At 39.5% G+C, this 14,465-nt stretch overlaps 1 protein-coding gene across 3 annotated transcripts in view; it reads left to right on the top strand.

The window, feature by feature from the left end:
- Positions 1-14,465, top strand: part of OXR1 (oxidation resistance 1) — a 369,883-nt gene that overhangs the window by 130,435 nt on the left and 224,983 nt on the right. For all 3 annotated transcript variants that reach the window (XM_073794664.1, XM_033842652.2, XM_033842653.2), the window contains exon 2: positions 2,837-3,033. In XM_073794664.1, the coding sequence (XP_073650765.1) occupies positions 2,837-3,033 (197 nt within the window). The remainder of the gene's footprint in view (positions 1-2,836; positions 3,034-14,465) is intronic.

Below are 14,465 nucleotides of genomic sequence, written 5' to 3' on the forward strand. Positions count from 1 at the left end.
CACTTTGTTCCTCTAACACAAAAAAAACTGGTTCCCCATTTGCTGAAATGCTGCTCCCCAAATATGCTCATGGCTCCTTCTTTCAGGTCTCTCCTCAAAAGTCTGATGGTGTGAGAGCACTACCTTGACTCTCCTTTATATAATAGTATGCCTGTACACCTCTGTCTGCTATCCCTTTTACTCTGCTTTGTTTTAATCCACAGTACTTTTTGCCACCTGATTTGTTATCTATTGGTTTCTTACTTTGCTTATTACTCATCTCCCTCTATAAGAATGAGGATTCCATGATGGCAGGTGTTTTGCCTCTTTTGCTCACTGTGTATCCGTGGTGCCCAGTAGAGCGCCTGGTGCAGAGTAGCCATTCAAGGAATGAATGAATAGTCCCTTTCAGTTCATGAAAAGCAGGGGGATAGGGGATAGGGAATAGCCATCCCCAGCGAGGAAAGGATCCGTCTTTAGATTCACTCTACTCTGGCCATCTTTGGGAGTCTAGAGGCCAAGACTTTCATTCTATTTCTTTCTACTGTCACCTTTTTGTAGCAAGCAGCCATTCAGTAACTATATGTAATCTTCATTGTAAATGAATAAGTTAAAAATTCAGTCAGTTTCAGATGAAGACTTTTTTTTTTTTTTTTTTTTGCGGTATGCGGGCCTCTCACTGTTGTGGCCTCTCCCGTTGCGGAGCACAGGCTCCGGACGCGCAGGCTCAGCGGCCGTGGCTCACGGGCCCAGCCACTCTGCGGCCTGTGAGATCTTCCCAGACTGGGGCACGAACCCGTGTCCCCTGCATCGGCAGGCGGACTCTCAACCACTGCGCCACCAGGGAAGCCCTCAGATGGAGACTTTTTATTGGAGTATATGGTATACTCAGAAAAGATGCAGAAACCATACATCATTAGATTTTCACAAAGTAAATACATAGAACCCAGATTAGGAAACAAAATAGTACCAGAATCCCAGAAAGCCCTTCATGTCTCTATCAATGTAATAACTCCCCCAGCAGTTATCCTACGCACACTTTTAATATCATAGATTGTTTTGCTTCTATCTGAACTTTATACAAATGGAATCCTACAGCATGTGCCTTTATGTATCTGTCTCCTTTTCTCAACATTATTTTTATGAAAACCATCCATGTTGTTGCAAGTAGTTATAGTTTGTTCATTTCCGTTGCTGTATAAAATTCCACTATGTAAGTATCATCATAACTCACTTATGCATTTCTACTGTTGGTAAGACTTTTGGGCTGTTTTTGATATTTGTGTGTTACAGATAGTGCTTCTGTGAATACTCTCAACTGGGTCTTTGGGTGAACACGCCTATATTTGTGTAGGATAAATTCTAAGAATAGAATTGGTGAGTCAAAAGATGCATGCCTTCAGCTAAGCAGGCATTTGCCCAAAGTAGTCTCCACCATCAGTGTCCCAGAATTCCAATTGCTGCTTATCACCATACTTCATGCCATGTCTTTGACATTTTAGCCCTTTTGGTAGATCTGTTCATGAGTGCAGTGTGGTCTTAGTTTGTATTTCTCATGACTAGTGCTGTTGAGCACTTGTTAATATATTTGTTGGCAATTTGGATAAAGCGAGTCAATTTTCATGAATATTAAGTAGGTAACATAGGTGGTATGTGAAGATGGCAGATATCCTACAGGTGATAATTCAATGACTAAAATTCAGTAAACACTGCTTTCATTAAAGAATCTTCTACTAATTGATATATTTTATTTCTTTAACAGAGCTTTTGCTCTGGTAAATTCAATTTAATAAACGCTTATTGAGAGCTCATTATGAATAACCTCCTATGCAGAATGGTGTCAGGCCACCAAGGTCTATGTCATTGAAAGCTGTCCAGAGGAGACCACATCTAAGCCAAGTCTAGAAGCAGGAGCAGGGGTCTGACTGTGGGGCAAAAAGTGGGAGCTAATGTACTGGAAAGGCTTGAATAAAACCTGTAGGTGTGAAGGTGTATGAAACTTTCAGGAAATTCCAAATTTGCAGGTGTGACTACCATAACTGATAAAGAAAACTGCCAACTCGCCTTCTGTAGGGAATTAAGACTTGAAAAATGACACTTAACATTAGCCTCCAGAAGAACCAAAGGCCTAGAGTAAGCTGGGCTTAGGGTTCAGTTGCATTACAAATATCAAGTTGTGTAGCTTGAAGTATTTGAATTTAACTCATATCATTTACCAATTATTTTTATACCAAGAGAAATATTCTCGTGCTTACGTGGCCTTTTGCTTTCCATGTTAGGCCTGATGTCAGCTCTCTAAAATGCAGGAGTGAGCAATACATTTATTGTCATTGAGAGTATCTGGAGAAACAGTATAAACGCTATAATTTTTCCAGCTAAGATGCTGTTACCGATGAAACAGAAAAGCACTGGCAGCCTCTAGTTATACAGATAGGCATTTCATTATTCTTTTCTGGGTTGCAATTATTTATTTCTAACTAATGTTTTGCATTAGCATTAAAAAACACTCCTTTCAAAAGTACAAGCAATAGTCAAATGCATTGTCTTTGTCTGAAGTTACATTTTATTTGCTATTCAAAAAATAAAGGTCTTCTTTTTATCACCTTACATTTTAATATATTTTAATGAAACCTTTCAGAATGATTAGACAGAAGATTTTCTTCCCCACTAGTTTCAAGAATATTTGAAGAATTTAAAATACTGTAGGGAAGGTCTGTAATTTCTGAACATACCTTGTTCTCTTTCAAGGCCAAGTATAACTCAGTTGTTGAAAGCAATTATGGTGGAGATAAATATGAAGAAAGTGTGTCTTTCTCTAGAGTCAGTAATTACAGCATGCGGTATTCTTTACCTGTAGGTTGAAGAAAAAGTCCCAGTCGGTGGATATTACTGCTCCAGGGTTCAACCCTTTGGCTGGTGCAGGAAAGCAAATGCCACAAGCCAGTAAACCCACCACACCCAAGACGTCCATCATTGAAGAAGAGCAGAACAACGCAGCAAATTCCCAGAAGCATCCTTCCCGAAGGAGTGAGCTGAAGAGGTTCTACACCATTGGTGAGCACCACGATTTATGCAAGTGAATAGATGGGGTCTATCCAAACAGCACAGTGAATGTGTGGGGCTGTGGTTAAATGTCCCTTGTTTATATAACGTGTACAGTCCTCCCTCAGTATCCACTGGTTCCAGGACCCTTCAGGGACACCAAAATCCAAGGATGCTCAAGCCCCTTATATAAAACGGCATAGTATTTGCATATAACCTACACACATCCTCCCATATACTTTAAATCATCTCTAGGTTACTTGTAATACCGAATGTAATGTAAATGCTATGTAAATAGTACTGGATCTGCAGAAAATTCAAGTTTTGCTTTTTTGGAACTTGCTGGATATTTCCCCCCAAATATCTTCAATCCTTGGTTGGTTGAATACGTGGATGTGGAACCTGCAGATACAGAGGGCCGACTGTATATCTTTCTGATGGTTTATGGTGGACATCTCATACAGTCTGAACGTGGAGTTGGAAAAATACTGCACACCTTCAGCAAAGTTAAATAATAGAGTAGGCCTGAGGACCTTCTATATCCTGCCTAAGAGAAGTAAATTACATATATATGGTTTTCCAAGTTTTAAGCTTATGTGCTACTATTTTCATTTCTGCCAGTCTTTAGCCGGGCGCCGTTTTTGTTTTTGGTTTTCGGTTTTTGCTCTTTTCATTCTCCCTCCAGGCTTTCAAGTGGCTGACCCTGTTCTGTCAGGTTGTTGAGACAGTGGTTGATGTCAGCCTGTAACTAACAAAGCCACTAAGAAAATAGAAAATTATTACGTTCTGAGGAAGGACAGATTATGTTGTAGGTCCGTTTTTACCTTGCACATTACTTCACATTGGAGAGATTGAATCACGTCCATATCCCAATGTATGACATGGTAGTAGGCTGTGGATAGGGTCTTGCAGACATTATGCCGCCTTTTTCCCAGGTAGAATAATATCCTGTAATTTTGAACGTTAACACTTAATTGGAGTGTTAGAGGTAATCAATTCAAATAAGTCGAATTACCAAATTTTATGTACCAGTATTTGTTCATCATGTCATTGGCCTTGATTTTTAACTCACAATAACAATTTTCAGTGTTTTAGGTCTAACTGAGACACAAGTTGCTAAACATATGTATGGTAGAGGTGATGTGTAGGGGAGATGACTCTACCAGGAAGAAGACGGATGCTTCGGTGTTGCTTATTATTTCATTTGGAGAGATTTGGTCATCACCAAAATCCTTAATAGTAGACACTGTTGGCTTAATGCCTTTACTAAAGTTACATCAAAGGGGTCATGTTTTTCTTGGTATCCAGCACCCCACCACCCCATTATGGGATGTTTGGAATTTTTTCTCAGATATTTTAGTGTCTCTATCTAGAAATGTAATCAGATCAGATTTCTACCATTTCCTACCATTTTATATCTTCTTCCTATATCTACTCTCAGGTTTCCTTTTTTTCCACATGAAGATGTTAAAGTCTTATTTTTTAATAGACAACAAGCATGGTGTCTTTGAGGATGTCAGTGGTCAGCGATAATGAGAATTGATATACGAGAGTGTAGACAGGTACATATTTCCATTTTTAAAACTTATGATAGCAGAGTTCTAAAAATCAATCAACTAGAAAAGCCCGTGACGTTTACACAACTGCTTCTCTCTCCATTTTCCAATGTCCTCTCCTCCCACCCTTCAACATGTCCACTACCATCTACTGCTTTTCTGATTTACTATTAACTGGATAAGAAGACAATATTTTGCCTTCAGAAAATAAAGCTTATCTTATAAACTCAATATTCCTTAAAGATGAGAAAATGAGGGTAAAACATTGACCCCCAGCTTGGCCAATGTAAATAAACAACTAAGCCTGAAAAATAGAATTCTAAATGGTGAGTTTGGATTGCAGAAAGATGAACTATCAGTTATTTTAAATAGTCCTACAGCTAGTGAATGTTTATTTTTGGATTTGCAACAGTTTGATTCATAAGCAATGTCAGTGGCATGTCTGTATGTTAAAATAGACCTGGAGACATTTTCAAGGCTGAAATATTAGCAACCACGTAATCACCTATAGTGAAAGATCATTTCACAAAACAAGCCTATTTCAGTATCCCTTAGTAAATGTATTGGTAATAAAGACAACAACAATTATAACTGCCATTTATTGGTAAGTCCAAATACTAGGCACACATTAAGCTCCTTTCTTCTCTCTCAGTTGATCCTCACAACTCTTGTAAGTATTATACTCTCTATTTTTTTAGATGAGGGATAGAACCTTAAAGAAATTAAAGAAAAAACTGTGAGCCAGAGATAGCCAACTCTGTGAATGAAATTAACCTTCTTGTGACATTTTAGAGTCTGCCTTTTATGTCACTCGGAAGGATACCATCCCCGTCTAGAGAGGTGAGCCCGAGGAGTTTCTTTGAGTGATACAGTGGAGTGATATTTTTACTGCAATCCCCAGAAAATTTCACTTAAGGAAACCATGCCAACTAACCCATCCACCAGCCAACATGCCCTTTCATTTAAAGATATCTTTCATGTCTCAATTTATAGCTCACACAACTGGAAAAACCTGGGAGCCCTCTTGTGGCCAAGTTGCTACTACATTTAAGTTTAGCAATGAAGTGCAGTACTATATTTAAGTAATCATTCTAGGAATTGAAGACTTTTTAAATTAAAAAAAAGAACTAGAAAATTTTGGACTTATTTAAATGTCTCCTAGTGGCTAATGAGTGGCTACAGTAGCTTCTCTAGAAATTTCTTTTGATCTCACAGCTTTTATCCCTCATGCATTTATGTATAGGATCTACTTCCTGTTGAGAGAACTCTAGGAAATAGAAATGATTGCCTCCTTGTATAGACAATAGATTTAGGTCCTTAATTATTCCTAATAACAGAAACATGTTAAAACAATTACAGCAGCAAAAAAAAAATGGCACGGCATAAACTCATTACTTTTTATAGGAAAACAATCCATCTTATAAGAAGTATAATAAAATTTCATTGTTTTGATATAAGCAGAGGAAAAGCTGTTCTCTATTGGTGTGAGATATATGAATCTTCAGCTAAATTAAAAGGAGAGTAACCACTATAGCAGGACTGTGGCTAAAGAAAGAGTCTGTTCTGTGCTGCTTTTGTTACCAACTGTATAATCTTGCACAGTTACTTACCATCACTTGACCTTAACCTTCTCATCTGGACAGTGACAGATTTAGACCAAATCAGTCTTTCTGAGTATTTTTTCTTGCTCGCTTTTTATTATACATTTGACCATATGAAGTACTGTATATGTTTTCTATTGCTGTGAAACAAATTACCACAAACTTAGCTGTTTAAAACAACACCCATTTATCAGCTCACAGCTGTGTAGGTCAGAAATCCACAAAACATGACTATACTTTCTGCTCGGGGTATCTACAAGGCTAAAATCAAGGTGTTAGCTGGGCTGAGTTCTTGTCTGGAGGTGGGTTCAGCTCGGGAAATGTATGCTTCCAAGTTCATTCCTTTTGTTGGCAGAATTCAGTTCCTTGAAGTGGTAGGTCTGAGGTCCCCATTTCCTGGTTGGCCGTCAGCTGGGGCTCACTCTCAGCTTTCAGAGGCTACTCTCTTCCCTTGCCACGTGGCCTCTTCCATCTTCAAGCCAGTAACTGCATGTCAAATCCTTCTCTTATGAATCTCTAGTTTCCTCTCCTTGGGCTAGCCAAGAAAGCGCTCTACTTTAAACGACTTATGTAATTAGGTCAGGGCCACCCAGATGATCTTCCTGTTTCAAAGTCAGTAAAACCTAATCATGGGAGTAATGTCCATCATATTCACAGGCCTGGGGATCACACACGTGTGTACCTTACAGGGGTGAGGCATCTTGGGGACCATCTTAGAATTCTGCCTAACACATTGTACACCACTTACCCAGTGCACACTCAACCACCAACATAGCTGAAAAAAATTTCCTGAGAACATTTCCTTACTATCTATTCTGATCGTTATTTTCATTTTTTTAAATGCAATCTCAACACACGAAATTGACTACATGGTCTGTTAATGAGTTGTGACTTACAACTGACTAGATATTTGAAGTCCTTCAGGTACTTACAATTCTATTATTATTTTTAAATAAAAGTGTTAATTAGAACTAGAATAATATAATATTAAATTAGTGGACTGGCTCTAATGGGTAAACAGATGAAAACAGAATAGAATTGTTCCCTACTCCAGTTTTTGTTTGTGCTCAGTAAAACTACTTGAGTTTAACAACGTATATAAGAAACCTATATCCTTCAAAAACATAGTCCCTACTTAAAGATGGAAAATGAAACCAAATAGCAGACTCACATTTTTAATACTCCATGTATTCTCTACATTTAATTTAGAGAACTACATGTAAGGACTTCTGAAAAGAGTTGTAAAGCAGATGTAGAGATAGTGAAGAAGACTCGGCATGCAGAATCCAGAAGCGTCCCAGCACTCCCTAAGCTGGGCTTGTAAATCCGTGTAATATTCATTCCTTGATTCAGAATCTAAAGCCAGAGTTCGTACATCTCTCTCCAGCATCTGTGACTATTAGTAAAATGTGCTGATGTCTTTCCATTCTGAGACTTTTTTTGCTTGACAGTTAGGAAGTGGGACAGGTCTTGAATAGATGTCTCCATAATCAGAGTCATTCAGTGACACACCAAATGCTGATTAGTCCTCGATCAGACCCAGCTGTGTGAAGGCCTCATCGAAGATGCTGCTCAGAATAAGAAGAAGGGTAAAACAGAGATCCCTGCTCTTGAGGTGTTCATCACGTGTCGGTGGGGGAGGGCGTGCTTGGTTAAAATAGGCACACCAGTGAGTAGAATACAAGACAGATGCTCTCGATGCCATGGGTGGGGCCAGAGGTAGGGGAGATGAGTGAGGAGTAGCGGAGGGCAGGGGAGGTTCACTCAAAGTGCTGTGGAATCCAGAAGATGGAGAAATCACATCAGACCTTAAAGGCACTCCGGGGCTCTTTATTGGCTTCATAGATCTAGGCACTGTTCATCACCCTCCGTTCTCGCTGCCTTGACATCTAGCCCTTAGCTGTCTTCCTTATCTTCTTGTGTTAGCATGTCTCCATACCAAATCTCAATTCTTATGAGTAGGAAAGGATGGCATTAATGTCATTAATCCTAACACTGAGTACAGTGTAAGGCACACAGTAAGTGCTAAATAAACTTTGGGGGCGGCAAAGAGGAGGGAGGGGGGTTGCTGGTGGAGGTAGTGGAGATGAACCTTGCCCTTTTCAGTGGAGGAGGAGGGAGGAAATGGGCCAAGAGCTTAGTGTAAAGAAGAGCTTTGAATACTTCCAGGCATGAGAGAAGGATTGGAACCCCTGCTGTGGAGAACAATGAATAAGATCTACAACTTTTAAATCTGTTAGAAATTAGAAAAAGGTTAGATTTAGCAAAACCCTTTTTAAATTTTTTTATTTAGTTATTTATTATTTTGCGGTACGCGGGCCTCTCACTGTTGTGGCCCCTCCCGCTGCGGAGCACAGGCTCCGGACGCGCAGGCTCAGCAGCCGTGGCTCACGGGGCCTAGCCGCTCCGCGGCACGTGGGATCTTCCCGGACCGGGGCACGAACCTGTGTCCCCTGCATCGGCAGGCGGACTCTCAACCACTGCGCCACCAGGGAAGCCCTTAATTTATTTTTTTAATTGAAGTATAATTGATTTACAGTGTTGTGATAATTTCTGTTGTACAGGAAAGTGACTCAGTTACATTACATACATATATATACATATGTGTGTGTGTGTGTGTGTGTGTGTGTATATATATATATATATTCTTTTTCAGATTCTTTTCCATTATAGGTTATTATAAGATATTGAATATAGCTCCCTATACTATACAGTAGGTCCTTATTTTATTTGTAGTAATTTGTATCTGTTAATCCCAAATTCCCAATTTATCCCTCCCCCCTTTCCCCTTTGGTAACCATAGGTTTGTTTTCTACGTCTACAAGTCTATTTTTGTTTTGTAAATAAGTTCATTTGTACCATTTTTTTAGGTTCCACATATAAGTGATATCATAAGATATTTGCCTTTCTCTGTCTGACCTATTTCACTTAGTATGATAATCTCTACGTTCATCCATGTTGCTGCAAATGGCATTATTTCATTTTTATGGCTGAGTAATATTCCATTTTCTGTGTGTGTGTGTGTGTGTGTATGTGTATGTACACATCTTTATATCATCTTCTTTATCCATTCATCTGGGTTTTTTTTTTAATATTTATTTATTTTTGGCTGTGTCATGTCAGTTGCGGCATGTGGGATCTTTCGTTGCGGTGCACAGGCTCTTCGCTGGGGCACGTGGGCTTCTCTCTAGTTGTGGCGCACGGGTTCCAGAGTACGTGGCCTCTATATTTGCGGCACACAGGCTCTCTAGTTGTGGCATGCGGGCTCAGTGATGCGCGGGCTTAGTTACCCCGCAGCATGTGGGATCTTAGTCCCCTGTCCAGGGGTTGAACCTGCATCCCCTGCATTGGAAGGCGGATTCTTAACCACTGGACCACCAGGGAAGTCCCTCCGTTCATCTGTTGATGGACATTTAGGTTGCTTCCATGTCTTGACTATTGTAGACAGTGCTGCTGTGAACATTGGGGTGCATGTATGTTTTCAAATTAGAGCTTTTGTCTCTTCCAGATATATGCCCATGAGTGGGATTGCTGGGTCGTATGGTAGTTCTATTTGTAGTTTCTTAAGGAACCTCCATACTGTTCTCCATAGTAGCTGTACCAATTTACATTCCCACCAACAGTGTAGGAGCATTCCCTTTTCTCCACACCCTCTCCAGCATTTATTGTTTGTAAACTTTGTGATGATGGCCATTCTGACTGGTGTGAAATGATACCTCATTGTAGTTTTGATTTGCATTTCTCTAATAATTAACAGTGTTGAGCATCTTTTCAATGTGGCTGTTGGCCATCTGTATGTCTTCTTTGGAGAAATGTCCATTTAGATCTTCTGCCCATTTTTTTGATTGGGTTGTTTGCCTTTTTGATAATGAGCTGTATGAGCTGTTTGTATATTTTGGAAATTAAGCCCTTGTCGGTCGCATAATTTGCAAATATTTTCTCCCATTCCTTAGGTTGTCTTTTTGTTTTGTTTATGGTTTCCTTTGCTGTGCAAAAGCTTATAAGATTGATTAGGTCCCATTTGTTTATTTTTGCTTTTATTTCTTTTGCCTTGGGAGACTGACCTAAGAAAACATTGCTGCGATTTATGTCAGAGAACATTTTGCCTGTGTTCTCTTCTAGGAGTTTAATGGTGTCATGTATTACATTTAAAGCTCCCTTTAATTATGCTATTTATTTATTTATTTATTTACTTATTTATTATAAGAAAGGTCAGTAGTAATATACCTTTGTTTATTTTTTAATTTAGTAATTTAAGTATTCTCATTTTTCTTTTTTTTTTTAACATCTTTATTGGGGTATAATTGCTTTACAATGGTGTGTTAGTTTCTGCTTTATAACAAAGTGAATCAGCTATACATATACATATGTTCCCATATCTCTTCCCTCTTGCGTCTCCCTCCCTCCCACCCTCCCTATCCCACCGCTCTAGGTGGTCACAAAGCACCAAGCTGATCTCCCGGTTCTATGCGGCTGCTTCCCACTAGCTATCTACCTTACGTTTGGTAGTGTATATATGTCCATGCCTCTCTCTCGCTTTGTCACAGCTCACCCTTCCCCCTCCCCATATCCTCAAGTCTGTTCTCCAGTAGGTCTGTGTCTTTATTCCTGTCTTACCCCTAGGTTCTTCATGACATTTCTTTTCTTAAATTCCATATATATGTGTTAGTATACGGTATTTGTCTTTCTCTTTCTGACTTACTTCACTCTGTATGACAGACTCTAGGTCTATCCACCTCATTACAAATAGCTCTATTTCGTTTCTTTTTGTGGCTGAGTAATATTCCATTGTATATATGTGCCATGTCTTCTTTATCCATTCATCGGATGATGGGCACTTAGGTTGTTTCCATCTCCAGGCTATTGTTAATAGAGCTGCAATGAACATTGTGGTACATGTCTCTTTTTGAATTATGGTTTTCTCAGGGTATATGCCCAGTAGTGGGATTGCTGGGTCATATGGTAGTTCTATTTGTAGTTTTTTAAGGAACCTCCATACTGTTCTCCATAGTGGCTGAACCAATTCACATTTATTATGCTATTTAAATGCTCTCTGCAAGTTCAAAGACAAGGCAGAAAAGGGTTGAAGTTAGCCTTCCTTGGTTCTTGGCTCAGCAGGGCTTCCAAACAGGGCCAGTAGGAGGCTCCTTGAATAACAGGTGTCTGTATAATACTTCTGGAACTTTCCTTCAGTTGAGACTTCCGTGCAGGTCCTCACCTTGTCAAGCGAACTCACAGTCTGCTCACGCCTTTTAATCTCTTGTTTGCCCTCGTGGATCAGTCTCTACCTTTTGTCCTTTCTATATTAATCTCACTGTATCACCTTCTCTTTGTTGAATACCATGTATGATGAATCAGTCAGTGTTCTCTACACAGTAATTTCCAGTTATATTCAGATAAACAAATTCTGGGTTTATTTGGTGGATGTGTTTGACTCAAACTTTCTCATATATGAAAATATGTTCCTTCACTTATTAACCTATTCACTTATTAATTAAATAAATGTTTATTAAATGCCTACTACAAACCAGGCCTTGTTCAAAGTGCCACTAATACAAGAGAAAATAAGGCCAAGTCCAGGCACTCAGGTGCTTATGCTCTAGTGGGAAAAACAGGGAATAAATAAGCAACTGGTTATTCATTGTCAATGAATAGTAAGTTTTTAAAGAAAAATAAAACAGGTTAATGGAGGAGGGCGATAGAAAAGTTACTCTGTAAAATGTGTTTAAACCTTATACAATTTTTATAAACATTCTAGCAGATAAATGATACAGTTCTGAGAAATCAGTTGGGCTGGTTTCAATTACAGGACATTCGATACATTAATAATAGATTTTTCAAAGAGTTGTTTTTCGCTTGTCATAGAATTAATTTATGAAAAGACTAATGGAATTGATATTTGCAGCATGAAGAAGAAAATGATTGAGGGAAAATTTAATGATCCTCAGGCTTCCCAGCATTGTTTGGAAAAGGAGGTGCCCAGATGTTCTTCATTTCTACCAAGGAAAGAATAAGTTGTAGCAAAGAATATAAAAATTAAATACTGGGGGAATGTAACAACTTGAGCACCGTTACTGGGGAAGTTTGGGTCGTGTTTTCTAAAGTACAGCCGTTATGTCTTTAGAGTGGTTTAGGCATCAACTTGCCTGGAAAAGTGCTCCGATCCGCTCTCCAAGATCCTGAATGGTTTTGATCAGTGGCAGGAAGGCGGAAGGGTAGTCATTCATCCCACTGCGTTTACTGAGCTCCTTTTTTTGGTCCCAGAGGCAGGATGGATCAAGGGTGAGGAACTTGGCCTCTGGAATCTGGTGTCTAAGTTGGAATCCCATTCCCCCTGCTAGTTATGTGACCATAAACAAGGCACTTAGAATCTCAAAGCTCAGTGTCTTCACTTATAAAAGGAAATAAAACTGATGCTTCCTGAAAGGGCCGTTGTAAGGAGTAAATGAAGTAGTCTATGTAAAGTGCTTATAATAGTGCCTAGAACATGGAAGTTCTCCATGAATATTAGTGAGCTTGTTATTGTCGTTGTGCATTAAAGATGTGGCATGAATGAGGCGTCATGATCGCTGCCCACCTGCTATGTGAAGCTAGCCTCCTGCCCTGATCCTTGTGGATATGCTCACTTATCCCCTGGTTTTTAGCAGGTGGTTCCCTCACTCCCCACAAGATAAGGTTGTCTGTTGCTCTGTAGACCTTTCATGCTCTGCCCCAGTTTACTCTCCAGCTTAGTCTCAGACCCCAGCCCCACACTCTAGCCATGCTCATTGTGGTTTCCCAAAGGTGTCCTTCCGTATGATGTATGATGGGCTTTATGGAAGTGTTTCCTTCTGCCTAGAACAGTGTTAGGATTCCATCCAAATTCCCCTCATACTTGGCCACACCTTCCCCAGATTTGATCAACATGAAAAGATTCAAAGCATTTTAACATATGCATTGTCAGTTTTTTAGGTGACTAAAAAATACATGTTAAATTCAGTGAATGCTTATAACCTTCCTAAAAGATGAGTAGGATACTTATTATGGCCACCATATAGCATTCTTGGGAATTGAGTCTCTGAAAGTTGAATGACTTTTTCATGATCACACTGGAAATGGTGGCAAAGTCAAGGAAAGAATAAGTAGATTGATAACTAATGGTAAACAGTTTGTCTTCTGCATGTTTTCAGGTCAATTCTCTTCTCAAAAACAAAAACAAAAATGAAATTTGATCATTGACAGAGATCTCAGTAAGTGGTTTCGCAAGCACTAGTCCATACCTTTTATGGTGAAACAGATGCCTTAAAAAAAGAATACTAGTTTTTCATGAAATTACATTTATTCGATTAAAGTGACCATCTTTTCCTTCTTTTGCTCATCCTTCCTTCTTTCTTTCCTTCTTCCCCTCCTCTCTTTTCTTCTTTTCTCACCTCCTTCCTCGTGTTAAAATGGACTGCCTTCTGTGAAATGATGGCATAGTATATATATTGCTTTTGTAGAATTTTTTAATAAGATGTGGTTTTTTTGTTTTGTTTTGCGGTACGCGGGCCTCTCACCACTGTGGCCTCTCCCGCGGCGGAGCACAGGCTCCGGACACGCAGGCTCAGTGGCCATGGCTCACGGGCCCAGCCGCTCCACGGCATGTGGGCTCTTCCCGGACCGGGACACGAACCCGCGTCCTCCGCATCGGCAGGCGGACTCCCAACCACTGCGCCACCAGGGAAGACCTAAGATGTGTTATTTTTAAATCTCCTCACTTGTCAAAATTAAGTTAGGAAATGTCCCCCAAATATTCTTTTGAAATATTACTCTTCTGTGAAATTGTAAAAGTCTGACATCCACTGATCTTGTCCTTTGCCCTGCCTTCGGAATAGAATATCTTTAACATTCCAAACTTAATGAAGCACAGATAAATACAGATTTGTATCTTACTAACCCCAGGCTGCTTACATATTGAAAAGAGAGCCTACAGAATTAGGGGTTCCCTGGGAATTCTTCTGAGTAGTTGGCAAAATTAAAACAGTAATAACTAGTTTGGAAACTCTGAAAAGGGAAAAGCAAGACACGTATTTAACTATTTTTTAATTGCAATACACCAGGCATTTAAAAATATCACCACAAAACTTATATTCCTCTCCTTCTGAATCCAGACTTTTTAATTATAAGAATAAAAAAGATCGACTCTAAAATGAAAATATTGTAGCAGGAAAGAGAAAGAAAAAAAAGGAAAAGACTAATCTCGCTGGAGGTGACACATTCTGCAGCATGAAACTAGGTCACCGCTGAACCAGAACCTTCTCTCCACGCT

This window comes from Tursiops truncatus, chromosome 17 (genome assembly GCF_011762595.2).
Source record: "Tursiops truncatus isolate mTurTru1 chromosome 17, mTurTru1.mat.Y, whole genome shotgun sequence".
NCBI classification, from domain to species: Eukaryota; Metazoa; Chordata; class Mammalia; order Artiodactyla; family Delphinidae; genus Tursiops; species Tursiops truncatus.